This window comes from Doryrhamphus excisus, chromosome 11 (assembly GCF_030265055.1).
Source record: "Doryrhamphus excisus isolate RoL2022-K1 chromosome 11, RoL_Dexc_1.0, whole genome shotgun sequence".
Classification (NCBI taxonomy): Eukaryota; Metazoa; Chordata; class Actinopteri; order Syngnathiformes; family Syngnathidae; genus Doryrhamphus; species Doryrhamphus excisus.
This window is the reverse complement of record NC_080476.1, coordinates 9,534,740-9,549,522: the sequence shown is the minus strand read 5'-3', so window position 1 is coordinate 9,549,522 and position 14,783 is coordinate 9,534,740. Positions and strand designations below refer to the sequence as shown.

General features: G+C 38.8%; 2 protein-coding genes across 3 annotated transcripts in view; one reads left to right on the top strand and one right to left on the bottom strand.

The window, feature by feature from the left end:
* LOC131138364 (gamma-aminobutyric acid receptor subunit beta-2-like) overlaps window positions 1-14,783 on the top strand; it is a 213,119-nt gene that overhangs the window by 123,827 nt on the left and 74,509 nt on the right. The gene's annotated exons all lie outside the window — the stretch shown is intronic.
* Window positions 540-14,783, bottom strand: part of gabra6b (gamma-aminobutyric acid type A receptor subunit alpha6b) — a 31,674-nt gene continuing 17,430 nt past the window's right edge. Inside the window, exons 9-10 of the mRNA XM_058087224.1 lie at window positions 11,574-11,830; window positions 540-2,198 (exon numbers count right to left, since the gene is read on the bottom strand). Coding sequence (XP_057943207.1) covers window positions 2,186-2,198; window positions 11,574-11,830 — 270 coding nt within the window. The 3' untranslated portion in view covers window positions 540-2,185. The remainder of the gene's footprint in view (window positions 2,199-11,573; window positions 11,831-14,783) is intronic.

The window sequence follows — 14,783 nt, the reverse complement described above, 5'->3', positions numbered from 1 at the left end:
ATGCAGTCCTCCTATTGCATACCTGTGTAATACATTGTTCTGCATGACATACAGTCACTATACATTTATAAGTGATGGAATATGGAATATATAATTTTTTATTGTCATATCATTTATAGTAGCTCCCAAAGGTTTACTGTTACTGCTTTAATATTGCACCTCCCACAAGTCCAATTATACCTCAAATAAGTATTGTTATTATCATTATATTATTATTATTATTTTTAATTTGCTAGTTATCAATGTGTATAATATTTAACATTTAAATAAAAATACAATAGGTGAATGACACTAGATAATCAATAATCATAATAATTACCAATAACCAATTATTTACTACTATTACTACGACTACTACTAATAATAATGATAGTAATCATGAAAACAATAGTCAAATAATAATAATAAATATTTTAACATTGGATTTGTATCCAAAAATGGAAATCCGTATAAAGTATGCATTTGATGAGAAACAAAAAACTATAAATACATTTGTACTACTGTACTACTAATAATATTGCTACTAGTATACTACTGCTAATAAAATAAATATAATCATGATAATAATAATAATAATAATATTTTTTCTTTTAGAATAAACAGATAAAAATAAAACATGTTTTTATCTTTAGTTTAAACAAATACATCCATCTAAACAATCCCATAGGATTTTTTTTTTAATTAAAAAAACATACCAATAACAATATCGGCATATTTAATTGTAAATTGCTTTCCAAGTTAAACTGCATCTTTTTTCCCTCTTAGATTTCTATATAATTATTTTTCAATCTTTCATGCATACTTGGATACATCATATGTAGATGTACCGTATGATGTATTTATAGTCCCTCTATCTTTTGGGACGTTATTATAAGAGACACTTCATGAGGAAAAAGCTGGAAGATGATGGATGCGGCGAGGAAGCGCCTTATTTAGACACGACAGCATGTTACCTTACTGCCGCTTAGTTAGCATCACTAAACTGTACCTAATCCTCACAAGTGGATTATTAATGAACGTGTTTTGGCATTCTGTATAATTGATGATTCTGGGTTGAGGGTTTCTATTTTTCTCTCCCCATCGTTAAACAAGAACAAAAAGCCAGAAGCTGTCGTCTTAATTACGAACCGGCAAGCACTTTTTACTTCATTAAAAAAAAAGACTGTATTAATTAGATACATTTTTCAAGAAGAATGATAGTAATAACACATGAAAGTAGGCTGTTGCCTGGATACATAAACGCCTTATTGTACAGTACATAAATGCACGTACACAAAGGAACAGATGGCTTCAATGTCTGCTTGTTCTATCAGTTTCTTACATATAATAAAGTATATATAGCATTCATTGCACACTGCCAAGCCCTGAAAAATACCATCACTTTGATCAAACACGACTTGGCTGCATAGCGTTTGAGGAACCTAGACCTGACCACATTTGAGGTGCAACCTCATGCATCTTTAGTCAAACTGTATCAATTTGGACCACATGAGCATTTTCCACTGCTACAGTCTAATATTTATGTTTGTCTTTTTAAGCAAACTGGTGCCTTTTTATTATTATAAGTCTCGTAACCTTGTTTCAGTACACATTTAATCACCTTTCCATTTTAAAGGGTTCCAAAATGTCCAATTCAGACCTATAATGTCTTATATTCCGTATTTGTTATTATGTACTCCCCCACAAAACAGCTACCAGATGCACCATACTGTAGTTTCACTCATGGCTCTCATGGATGCCACTTTTATTTTGAAGTTGTTACCTCAAGTCCTCTTTATCTCCATTTTTCGTGGAGGGAAATGAAATTGGAGAAGATAAGTCAACCCATCACATGGAGTACACTTCATCTTTTTCAACATGAAAACATGCTAAATCTCTTCCATGATGCATGCATGTTACAATCATGAAGAAGTAAAGCACAGCCTCAGCCGAGCGACCAGTAAAGATCCGGTGAGGATAAGGATTGTGTCTGTCCTAACTAGAGACATACTGGTTGCACATTGCATCTAGTCTAAAGACACAAGCAAACTTAAAAAGACTGACAACGCATCATTAAAGACTTCTGGGCATGCATCACACACACAATGAATGGTTGATGAGACCAGTGCTTTCATTGGCTCGCACTCGTGTGTCTATGCGGTTGTATCTGTATGTGTGTCAAATATGATGTCCATGCTCTCTGGCTTCAGACCGTGTCCCTGGAAAACACACAAGAGGAAAAAAACACAGTGTTAGGTTTTATACAATTTATACAATCCTGCGTACTGTGTACTGTAGGTATTCCATAATGTAGGACATGGGTTATTCCAGCCTCTTGTGTTGAAAGCAATTATCAAATCATAATTTTACATGTCACACCAGATGCTGGTGATGATGTCGTCATGCATCTAATTATCTGACTAATTGTTGTTGTTGCTGTTGTTTCTTCTTTTCTATCCCCTCCTGCTCCGGTCTACATTTGCATAACAAAAACATCAAATAAAGCCAAACAATACTCCATATAACAAGGAATGTATAGCAAATCTGTTTAGCATGTACAGTAAGGGCATTTAGATTGCTAATATTATCTGCCTCAATGGTTGGATAGGACAAAAACAGTATGTCATGTTGCTGTGTGGACAGCAATAGCACACTGCGATCTGTGTAAAAGGCGCACACCGCATACCAATTATGCAGCATCTAACAACTGTTAATGTACAGTTCTGTTTTCCACCGATCGTCAGCAACAGCTTGCATATGAAGATGACGAAAGTTGCTGAAATGCACGCTGATAGATTTGGGGAGTTTGTCTGGCTGTGTATTTGCCACCATTGCGCAGGAGTAGGAGTGACGCCCTTGTTGTTGGTCTATAGCAGGGGTGCTCACACTTTTTCAGCATGCGAGCTACTTTTAAAATGACCGAGTCAAAATGATCTACCCACTACAAAAATGCAAAACATCTATTTATTTTCAAATGTATTGAGGATTATTTGTACGTACAATGTATGTTGATGTACCTTACATAACCAAATGAGCCAATATTGCAAAACACACATAATTAACTATTAACATTTTTTGTAATTACCTGAGTTTACTTTGATGACTTGCACTGAATTGAATCAGCCAGGGATGCATAGTCCGGACAGTAGCTGCTGATAGCCAGGTTAGCCAGGCAAACGAACTTCGAAAAAGACATTGTGAAAAAAAAAAGTCCACCTCCCATTCCGTATGGAAGTGATATGTTTTTGCCTTTTTACTTGGTCCAGCTACTTCACTCATTTTAGTGACCATAAACTTTAGCGAGGGCTTAAAATCTGACGCAATTCGCCGACTAGCTTAGCACTTTGCATCGTTGTTTACGCATGAGCGTTGACCTAAAGGTCAAAATTCAGTTGTCATCTGACTGGTTGTCCTGTATGTCAATCAAGTAACAGGGATGGATGATAGGCTGACATCGTAAGTTCTGCTGCACTTAGAGACGTTGTTTGATTTGATTGGTCACCCGAAGGGCAACATTCAGTTGTCATCTGAATGGCTGCCCTGTATATCAATCAAGTGACGGCATTGATGCTAGGATGATATTTTTTTTAATGTCACGCCGCGATCGACCAGTACCACCTCCGCGATCGACCAGTAGATTGCGATCGACTTAATGAGCACCCCTGGTCTATAGTTTACACACGCGTACACATCTGTAAATAGCTCAAACACATGCAAACATCTCTAAATTTATTTTTTGTGAATCTGTGAATAAATGTAGTTATTTTATCATCCAAATCTTTTTTTTTTTACTGTGTTTGTTGTTTCATAGAACTGCTCAGATTTTTGAGGTGTCACTAAAACAAAAAATATGGACTTTAGTCACTGTTCTGCTTGAATTTTTCTCTGCAGAAAAAGCACATTTTCTCTGTTTTTTGGTCAAAATCAGGTGTTTTCACTGAAACCACCCTATGTTCTACTACCGATTTGTAAAGACCCAAAATGGATAGAAACAAACTCTTTTTTTTCTGATGAAAGAATGAAAAAAGTCTAAAGTTTCTATGTAGTTCTAAAACTCAATATTCTATGGGTCTTGAGCATTCAGCAAAACTGCCCCAAAACTGGAACTCTCTCCTTCGAAAATGGCTAGCAGTGAATGAGTTAATTAAAACATGTACACTACCCGTCAAAATTTGGAGACAAATTGTCATTCAATCACATAAGAGAGTGTCTCAAAACCTTTGACTGAGTCCGTATTTTCAGGAAACGTAATAATGCACTAAGGTTTTCAACACATACACAAACACTCCTACCACATTCATCCACACACACACACACACACACACATTATTCACATGATGTAACCTCTCCAGCTCATTACAGACCAAATTTAAAATGGTCTCTGTCCCTCCGCTGCCAGCGTTGTTTGTTGAAAGCTGGTGAAACTGTCTGAATGAATGAAAACTTCTGGCGGGGAGCTCACACCTCCTCCTCGTCTTCATCTTGACGTGTCAGAGCAGGAGAAAGCTGACATTGCTGTGAGACATTTTCAGCCACCGATGGCTGCTACATGGCTGCTGGCAAAAATACGTTTTTTTTTTTTGGTTCCTTTTTGGGCTTTGAGTTGTTGGAAAGTTTGGACAAACTTGGGAGCCAGATTTCTAATAGCTTTAACTCGTGTTTATCGAGAAGTCAGATTTAATGGCTTGAGAGTCAAGCAAAACATTTATAAAGTGTCGTCATGGCTGATGTCAACAAATCATGTTGTGTCCAGATTTAAAGGACTAAGGACTTTTTTGTGACGCCACCACAGAAAAATACCTGTTACGTCAAATAGCAGCTCCTACCATAGCCAATCGCTGCTTTTCTTACTGAAGAGTAGGCAATAGTGGCTGGAAGACACCAGTTCTTTCTGCCCTGCTCTACTTTTTGGATGTTTTGGTCGTTCCAGTAATGTACCCGCTTGTACATTTTCGTGGTGCCCTTTTGCAAGCCCAAGACAAAACTCATACGGTGCCTGCTGCTTCCTCATTTGTTGACAAACTGTTTCCAGCCTCACGCCTCCGCATTTGGGGTCGAGACCTACACGATATGTAACAACTATAGCTATGTCAGTGTTGCTAATGTTTGTCTCCTCCTGTTCTCCTTAATGTTACGGCTGTGTGTAATCTATGGCGTTTTGTATTATAAAGTGCAGAGTTACAGTGTATATGAAAAAACTCATTAGCATTTAAAGCTACATATACACAAAACAGCATGATAGCAGTGGGCTTAGTAAAAACTGTCTAAATTCCATTATTTAAGGTTGATTTAGAGCAGTACACTATAATGGGACCTGTGAGACTTACTGGTAATAATAGTGTCAGATAGCATAATTTTGACACTGGAACAGATAAATCACTTTACATAATTGCCATTTTTATTACAGAAAGCAGCACATATTTTAGATATTTGAACATATTTTAGATGAGGGGCTAATTCCTGCACTGGTACCTCAAACCGCATGCCTGAACTCCTGACCTCTCTGCAATCTGTCCTCTCCGGTGACGTCTGCTACATGAAGTGCATTGGGGCAAATGAGCAGATGGCTTCAAACGTGCACATGCACCATGACAATGCAGATAGGCCTCTATGATTGACAACCGAGAGATGCTGTCTTATCCAAGTAGGACCAGAGTGGAGTGGACAATCCCTCATGGGGATGGGGAGATACGGTCTTCCTATGCAAGATATCCCCGCTCGGATTGGTAAAAGTTTGCTTCACTTGAGCGTGAACACATCCCGTGACAATGCATCCATGCACAGAGGCAGTGACACCCAGGAGGATGCAACAATTCCCTGCAGGCCACGTGGTGCCAAGGAAGAATGATAACCAGGCGAACGTTCCTTGTATCGCTTCCTTGCTGCCTATAATTGAATGAACATTACAGCCAAGTTATGCTTCAACCCTTTTCTTGGGAAAACAAAAAACAAAAAAAAAACGCAGCATTTAGTGATTTTGATTCATGAGCAAGAGCAAGTTTTTTTTTTTTTTTTTTCCCTGTCCTCAAGCCTGTCGCTGATAGGCCATAACAAGGACACACACACACACACACACACACACTAGCCATCCACCAGCTCATCAAGCAGCTGGAGCCCCTCATGGAAAGGAAGTGTTTTCAGCAAATTTGTTTCCTTCACGTCCCACCCTGAATGCCGCTATTCATGAAAGTAGCCTCCAGTCAGTCGGCGCTGCTGCTGCTGCCACGACACATTTACACACTTGTGCGCTTTTATCCCTGCAAACACACATCCATATATCCACCTGCACAAACAGACGGGGCTCTTCTGGTCCAGCTCATCCCTGCAGGAGGGCTTGTGCTAATAGATGATTAAAAAAAAAATACAAAAAAGAAGAGGAAGGGTCTGCTGCATGCTTTTATGGGTCTGCTTTTACGTAATGGAGGCTTTAATGTGGATAGAAGTCAGCGATGGTCGGTAATATAAAGTGAATATCTGTACCACGGTCAAACTATTAGCATCACAAAGAATTTATGTACAAAGTAATATTTAATATTTGGATTCAACAGTTTAAGTTCCATCTATCCATCCATCCATCTATTTTCCTCCGCTTATCCAGGTCCGGGTCACAGGGGCAGCAGTCTCAGTAAGGAAGAAAATAAATATAAATATAAATTATATATATATATATATATATATATATATATATATATATATATATATATATATATATATATATATATATATATATATATATATATATATATATATATATATATATATATATATATATATATATATATATATATATATATATATATATATATATATATATATATATATATATATGACATAAATATAATAATTGGATGATTTATTGGCTCGGCAGGTTCCCAGTTTAAGATGAGAAATTGTTTCAGCGCCGTTCAAAATGCTCTTTGGCACCTTGACAAGCATTTTGTCCAATTTACACAAAAGTTTAAGTTTGTTTCATTAAAAAAAAAAAAATTATTAAATAAAATAGAACTGCTGCAATTATTTTAATGACCCATAATACACCACAGTATTTATTTCCCTAGAAAAAACTAATCTTATAGAGTATTCTAAATATTTATACGGAGCTTTTCTCCCTATCACTCACACACACATCAGTGAGATAGATTTTCTTTTATTGAAGTTTGAAGTTGATCTTTTGATTGATTGTTAATGAAAATGTAGAGTGGAGAAGAGTGTAACTGAGCAGAAATTACATCAGTAGATTTATATATATATATATTCTAATATATGATCTATTTTTTATTGTAATGTTAAAATCTCATCAGATTCTTGTAGTCCATTGTATCCGATGATGACTTCTACTTCTTCTATTGGTGAGTTTTAAGGTGACTGAAAAGTCCAATACGAGTGCCGCAGGGTCTATTACAATGGGAACATATGGAGTTAAGTGTTCCTGGTGGTCTTGGCTGCGGGAACCATCTTACTCCATTTCCGTTTTTACTTCCCTCGCCTCAAAATGCCAAAGTCCAGCATGGGAAAGTTGCCTTGAGAGAGGATGATCTGAAGCAGAGCTTTCCAGATGTGTATGCTGCATTCCAAACCCAATGTTTCTTGAGCCGATCCTGATCCTGCAGATCACTGGCCTTGATGTAGTTGACCGTACAGCAGTTGTCGTGGAAGTCATCTGGCATTCCGATGATGTGGTCGGGCTATCGTAGTTGATACAAAAGAAAGGTGGTCTCTATCCTCTTGGTATCTGTTCTATCCAGGATTTATCTGTGTGGTACATAATCAGGCCAATCATGCACTGGACGACATTTGATGTAAAACTTCTCCATCTCCAATAGACTTGGCTGCAGCCTCAAATAGCTTTGAACTAAGACAGGTCAAGTTGTCATCAATTCTGCTTTCTCGGCTCAAATAGGAGTCGATTTCCTGCACCTTCCCTGCACTGGAGGATCGAAAGCTGCTTCTTGCCAGCTTTTTGGAGACAAACAAGATGTACTGTCACCAGCAACTTGGAGATGGATCATGCGGTGGTCAGTCCAGCAGTCAGCACTTCACATTGCACGATTGATCGAGTGATGTCCATGTCTTGCGCAATGATGTAATCCAGAAAATGCCATTGCTTGGATGGTGAGGGCATCCAGCAAGCCTTGTATTCATTTTCTGTTGGTAGATTGTTCTGGTGATTATCAGGTCTGAACAGACTCATGCCGTTGCTTTTAACCTTCCCGATACCAGGGATGTGTTGTAGGGCTTCATCCAGTTCCTGGTAGAAGCGGTCCTTTGCATCATTCTCGGATGGTAGAGTCAGTGGATAGGCACTGAGAAGAGTTGCATCATGCTGTTGTGCCAAGGGAATATGGACAGACATAAGTCTTTTACTTATGCTTAATGTTTCAGTGAGATCAACACCCTGGTGATGCGGACCTTCTGTTTGGTATCCCTTCCAAAAAAAAAGGTGTAACCTTAACGGATCCGTCGTCCAAAAGTCTGGTCTCACTTAGGGCACTTATGTCAATTCTGTAATGTCTGAGCTCAGCGGCAACAAGCGCAGTTTTTCTTTGAGGCCTGTCAGAGTTGTTGTCCAGAAGGGGTCTGATTTCAGAGCAACTTTTTTATTTCTTGTTTGTGTTTCCTGGTAGGTGCAGTATCCTACCTGAGGAGTGAAGAATGGGCAATTTTTAAGCCACTTTTTTAAGCCACTTCTCTCCAACATTGAGGTGGGCAGTGTGGTTCCTAAATATTTTGGGCCTGTTCCTCTGCTTAGCAGCATATGCTGATTATGTGCTGCTAAGTGTGGATAAGGACTGCATGGTGCCAAGTGGTTAGCGCACAGGCCACACAGCTAGGAGACCCGACTTCGATTCCATCCTCGGTCATCTCTGTGTGGAATTTGCATGTTCTCCCCGTGCATGCGTGGGTTTTCTCCGGGTACTCCGGTTTCCTCCCACATTCCAAAACCAAGCATTTTTGGGGATTATTTCAACATTTATTGAGTCATTTTTGATATTTTACTTCATTGGGCCGTTAAGGGCTGCACGGTGGACGAGTAGTTAGCGCACAGGCCTCACAGCTAGGAGACCCAAGTTCGATTCCACCCTCGGACATCTCTATGAGGAGTTTGCATGTTCTCCCCGTGCATGCGTGGGTTTTCTCCGGGTACTCCGGTTTCCTCCCACATTCCAAAAACATGCTAGGTTAATTGGCGACTCCAAATTGTCCATAGGTATGAATGTGAGTGTGAATGGTTGTTTGTCTATATGTGCCCTGTGATTGGCTGGCAACCATTCCAGGGTGTACACCGCCTCTCGAAGACAGCTGGGATAGGCTCCAGCACCCCTGGGACCTTCGTTAAGATAAACGGTAAAAAATGAATGAATGAATGAATAGTGTGTAGCAGCAGTAGTGTTGATTACAAATGAGATACACACTACAGTACTGGACTTCCTTCCTGTGTGCTTTGTTTTATTCTTTTTAAGACGTGTTATGGTTATGCTGCACTTTCACAGGCTCTTTGGTATGAATCCAAATAAAGTACTGTAGATCAAAAAAAAAAAGGCAAATGCGTTTGATATTTATTCCTTGTTAAACACCCTCAACATTTGCTGTGGAGATAATTTAACCATGATCGATCACCATGTCAAGCAGGCGTATATCCTGCACACTCCAGCTTTGGACTGGATGCTCCACTAAGCGCTTGTTCCACTCCGGGGAGCTTACAGCAACCACCTACGGGCCACCGAGTCTTTTATCACCTTCTCTTTCCTTTTGGCGCATTTTCTCAATATACTAGTATTGACTGAATGTACACATGCATGTAGTACTCATACAGAAAAACACTTGATTGTCATTTGAAATTCTATGTGAAGGTCGAGGTTGGATAGGAGCTGCTATCTCACTCACCATTCCGATCGATGCAAGGCGGCACATGTCAACAGCTTTTCTATTTCAAAGCCGGCGGTATTTTATGTATTGATGCATGGATGGATCACATAGGCGGAAAAAATACACACGTCTGCCTACATGTATGTATCGGATACATTTTCTGTTTTATGTGTCTGTGGAAAACACGTGAAACACCATAAAAGCTGCTGTGTGCTACATTATATACAACATCTCGCTTTGTTATGTGAAAGTAAATGTGTTTTTGAGGAGCCCCCCCCCCCCCCCGTATCACGCTATATTGCATGATACACAAAATGTGTCCAGTGTCAGTTTAGAAAAAAAGGGTATGATCCAATCTTCTTACATCATCCTCTTTAAACTGGGACCTAATGTACAGCTTACCGTGTGAACCAGTGTACCTTGGTTAGTGTACGCCCTGGTTAGCATATTCGTTATTATTACCCGTTAGCGTACCCTCATTAGGGTCGCTGGGTATGCTGGATCCTGTCCCAGCTGACTTCGGATGTGAGGAGGGGTACACCATGGATCAATCCCAGGAAATATATGATTCTTGAACAAATAAAAAGTTGTACTTTGTACAAATTTATTAGGAAAACACAACAATTCCCTACAGTCCAAAAAAATGGTATGTTACGGTCGTCGTATTACATCATTCTCCACCAGGAAGCAGCCTCGCAAGAAAAAAGTTGTACAGTGGAACCTTGATTAGCGTCCGCCCCGGATGGCCTGTTTTTCGATTAACGTAGATAATTTACACAGCAATTTTGCCTCAGTTTGCACGTGTTTTCTCTGTTTAGCATACAATATGCCGTGCGTCTTGTTGAGTAATTAATACGCTGCATGAATCCAACTGTGTTCTTAATGTTCTTGTTTTATAAATGAACAAAACGCTTTTGTTAGCATACTAACAACTTTCAGCAGGATGATGTCATAAACAAAACATGTTTTTATTGTTCTATAACAGTTTTACATGCATAAAATTCTAAATGGCGGATGGAAGGGATAAATGAACATTTAAGGTCACTCTGTATAAAATGGTGCAATTTGTCAGTCTTGCATCTACTGTACAACCCAAGTTGTGTGCACACCAACCAACAAATACAGTGCTTCATTTTTTTTTGGTAGAGTTGTATGCGCTCTGTTGATTGCCTGATTGACTGATGTGTTTTATTACCATGATTTATGTATAACTGCACTCCTATGTACCTTAGACTTATGCATATAGTTGACTGAGTATATACCGTACAAGCAAATACACCTCCAGGCGGTAAGTCCAAGCAAAACAGTGAATAACAAATATAGAGCCCACCAGTGTATCAGTGCATTAGAATGCTAACTTTCCGCACCGTGATAACTGTGGCCACTCTGTAGGGTTGTTTCTAAAAAGCCATATGGCGACTAATTAGCGATGAAAGCGTAGGAGTATTGTGTGGCTGCTGAATAATAAATTCAGCTCCCAGGCGAAAGCGATGCATGCTTTAAAGGAAATAGCAATGTATAATGGAGATGAAGACATGTTACTTCTAGGCATGCACACACAATGCAGAGAAGCCATATCCTGTACAGAGAAAACCCAATATTAAAAGTATCCATTCCATATGTACAGTAGTAGTGGGAGAGTACTTTAATCCCAATGTAGTCCCAGCACCGCTAAGAAAAGTGCAAAGGAAGCAGAATTGAAAGTAGCAAGCATGCCGGGTGTTCACCTGGACATTTCCATGGTGTCCTTGGTGAGATACACAATCCAGTAGACCAGGTTGAAGGCGCCAAAGGAAAGTGGGAAGAGGATGCGAGAGTATTTGTCGATGATGCTCGTGCCCGTCAGGACGTTGTTGGCCGGCATGGCGGACCCCTGCTGCAGGAAGGCCTGGGCGTTGACGGGCGGGTTGGGGAAGGTTTTGGCCGGGCGATCGAAGAGAGGAGTAGAATTCATCCTCTTCTTCAACACGTTACTGACGTCCGCCTGACAGACCAAAAACAGGGTCGTGTAAGAAGGAATTCATATGCCATATTATGGGTCTGGGTTCTTTTTTTTTCTTTTGGACCAAAATATTCACATTATCATCAACCTTTGGTTATCACAATAATACATTCATTCATTGTGAAATAAATCAGTCTTAAATTACCAAATATTACTGGATTTATCTTTAAATGAATAAAGAAGTGAATGAATTTTAATAAATCTGTAAAACTAAAAATTTTATAAGAAAATCATGAAAATAAAATATTCACCAAAATATTAATAGTTTTAGTTTGTATATATAATTTAATAAATGAATACAAAAAATGTAAAAATCCACATAATTAAAAATAAATGAATAAATTAAATTAATAAATGTATGGAAATTTATAAATTACCAAAAAATTATCAATCTAAAATATAAAACAATGTAAATATAAATAAAGTTTTAAATTATAAAAAACAAAATACAATATATGGGTAAATGTTAAATAAATTATATATATGATATTTACCAATTATCAAACCATTGACAGGTTTAAAATGGAATAAATAATGGAATAAAACATTTACATAGTCCCAAAAAGTGTTGATACTAAATAAATAAATAAAAATATTTTGTAATCAAATAAATTTAAAATGAATGTTCTTACACCATTACCATTTGTTGTATTTTTTTAAATATAAAAAAATAAAAAAAGTGAAACAGGATTTTTAAAATAAGTACTGAAATGTATTCTTTTTAAATAACTAGTAACTAAGTAATTTAAAGTAACAAAATAATTCATCCATTTTCTATACCACTTATCCTCACTCGGGTCGCGGGGGTATGCTGGAGCCTATCCCAGCTGACTTTGGGTGAGAGGCATAGTACACCCTGGGCAGCCAATCACAGGGCACATATAAACAAAAAAAACATTCATACTCACATTCATACCTATGGACAATTTGGAGTTGCCAATTAACCTAGTATGTTTTTGGAATGTGGGAGGAAACCGGAGTACCGGAGAAAACCCACGCATACACGGGGAGAACATGGAAACTCCACACAGAGATGATAACTAAATAATACAAAGCAAAAATACCACAGTAATACCAACACTACCACTAATTCAATGGCTTAAACTACAGTAGAAGAAAGACTAAAATGCCATATTTAGTCACCTTTAGGGTTTGATTCCGTGTCTATGCATGTGTAATAACTCAGCCTAAAATATTAATAAGCACCAAACAAACAGTTCAACAAAAGGAATTGATGTTTGTTCATTTCTTTATGGGTCCCGCTTCAGTTTTTGTGAAAATCCAAACAACCTCCAATGTATTGACTCATGGTTATCAGCATGCCTCATCAAGTTGGAGCAAAGCAAACACGTGTTCCACTGCTCTGTTCGCTGTAAATCAGATGCAGTGTGCAGAGTGAAAACCCGTACTTCTGGGAATTGGGTCAAAAAACACCATGTTGCCGGTAGATAGAGTAAGCGTGAGAGCTAGACTGCCAGTGAGTGCAATAATCCAAAGAAAACAGCACGGAATCTTTTACCTGGAGTAGCCCTCAAATAGAACAAACAGTGACGCTTCAAGATAATCCAACCTGTATCCACAAAGAAGAATTACATTCCAGATACAAACATTGGTTTACAGTGGATTTAGCTTTCACCGTTCAGTGTTTTTTTTCCAAAAATAGGCTGTTTTTTCCGCGCAAAACACATCTCATTCTTTATGCTTCACTGGTAATGCTTTGAGGTGACGTTTCACACTTTTGTCAGCGGTCCTTTAATGCACCATAGTTGCTTTGGCATGCAAAAGTGAAACTTACATATAACTACAGAAGGGCGGGGCAAACTTTTTGGACTCGCGGGCCACACTTGGCGGAGGGGTCATCTATATATAGAACAAAACAACACACTTGCTTACGGTGCAACAAAATAAAAACACATCCACAGCAATGCCTCACATAAATCAATGATAAGTACGACGTGGCTGCTGAACATAGCACGTAATTGAAAACTCGGGATGTCCGATATAATAATCGGTACAGATAATTATCAGCCCGATATCAACATAAACTCAGTTGATATTGGATCAGACTTTTTCCTGATCATCTATCCATCCATCCATTTTCTATGTCGCTTATCCTCACAAGGGTCGCAGGGGTGCTACAGCCTATCCCAGCTGTCTTCGGCCGAGAGGCAGGGTACACCCTGGACTGGTGGCCAGCCAATCACAGGGCACATATAGACAAACAACCATTCACACTCACATTCATACCTATGGACAATTTGGAGTCGCCAATTAACCTAGCATGTTTTTGGAATGTGGGAGGAAATCGGAGTACCCGGAGAAAACCCACGCATGCACGGGGAGAACATGCACACAGAGATGCCAAGCAGAGAATCGAACCCAGGTCTTCCCCATCTCCTGACTGTGTGGCCTCTGTGTTAACCACCTTTTTCTGATCACGACAACCGATATGAATAAAATGTTGTATCTTATGTTACACATATCGGTATCGGCTGATATCGGTATCAAAATTGTTGGACAATAAAGTTTTTTGGAAAAACCTATTAAAAACTGTTATTTCCAAATGCCCACAAGGCATGCTGGGTCACCCATTGTAACAATATGAGCGTGTGCTAACTTGTTTACTTCTCTGACAACCTCCTCAATATATAAGCAAAAATGCGACAAACACAGCAAAATGTTCAAAGAAAGACTACCACAAGCTACCCAGCATGCCTTGCTACAGGAATATATGTGGGGTTTTTTTGCATGGGTTTTGTGCGTAGATCTATACATGGATGGTGGTGGTGGGTTAGTAGATAGGTTACTTTTTGCGTCCTGTGTGTTGACGTGTTGTGCTAAGGATCGCTTTTGGCGATTCAAACGTGCCACAGTAGCAATGCAAGTCATGTTGCCAGCTACAGTTTCTATGTTAAAGGTTAAAAAAAAAAAAAAC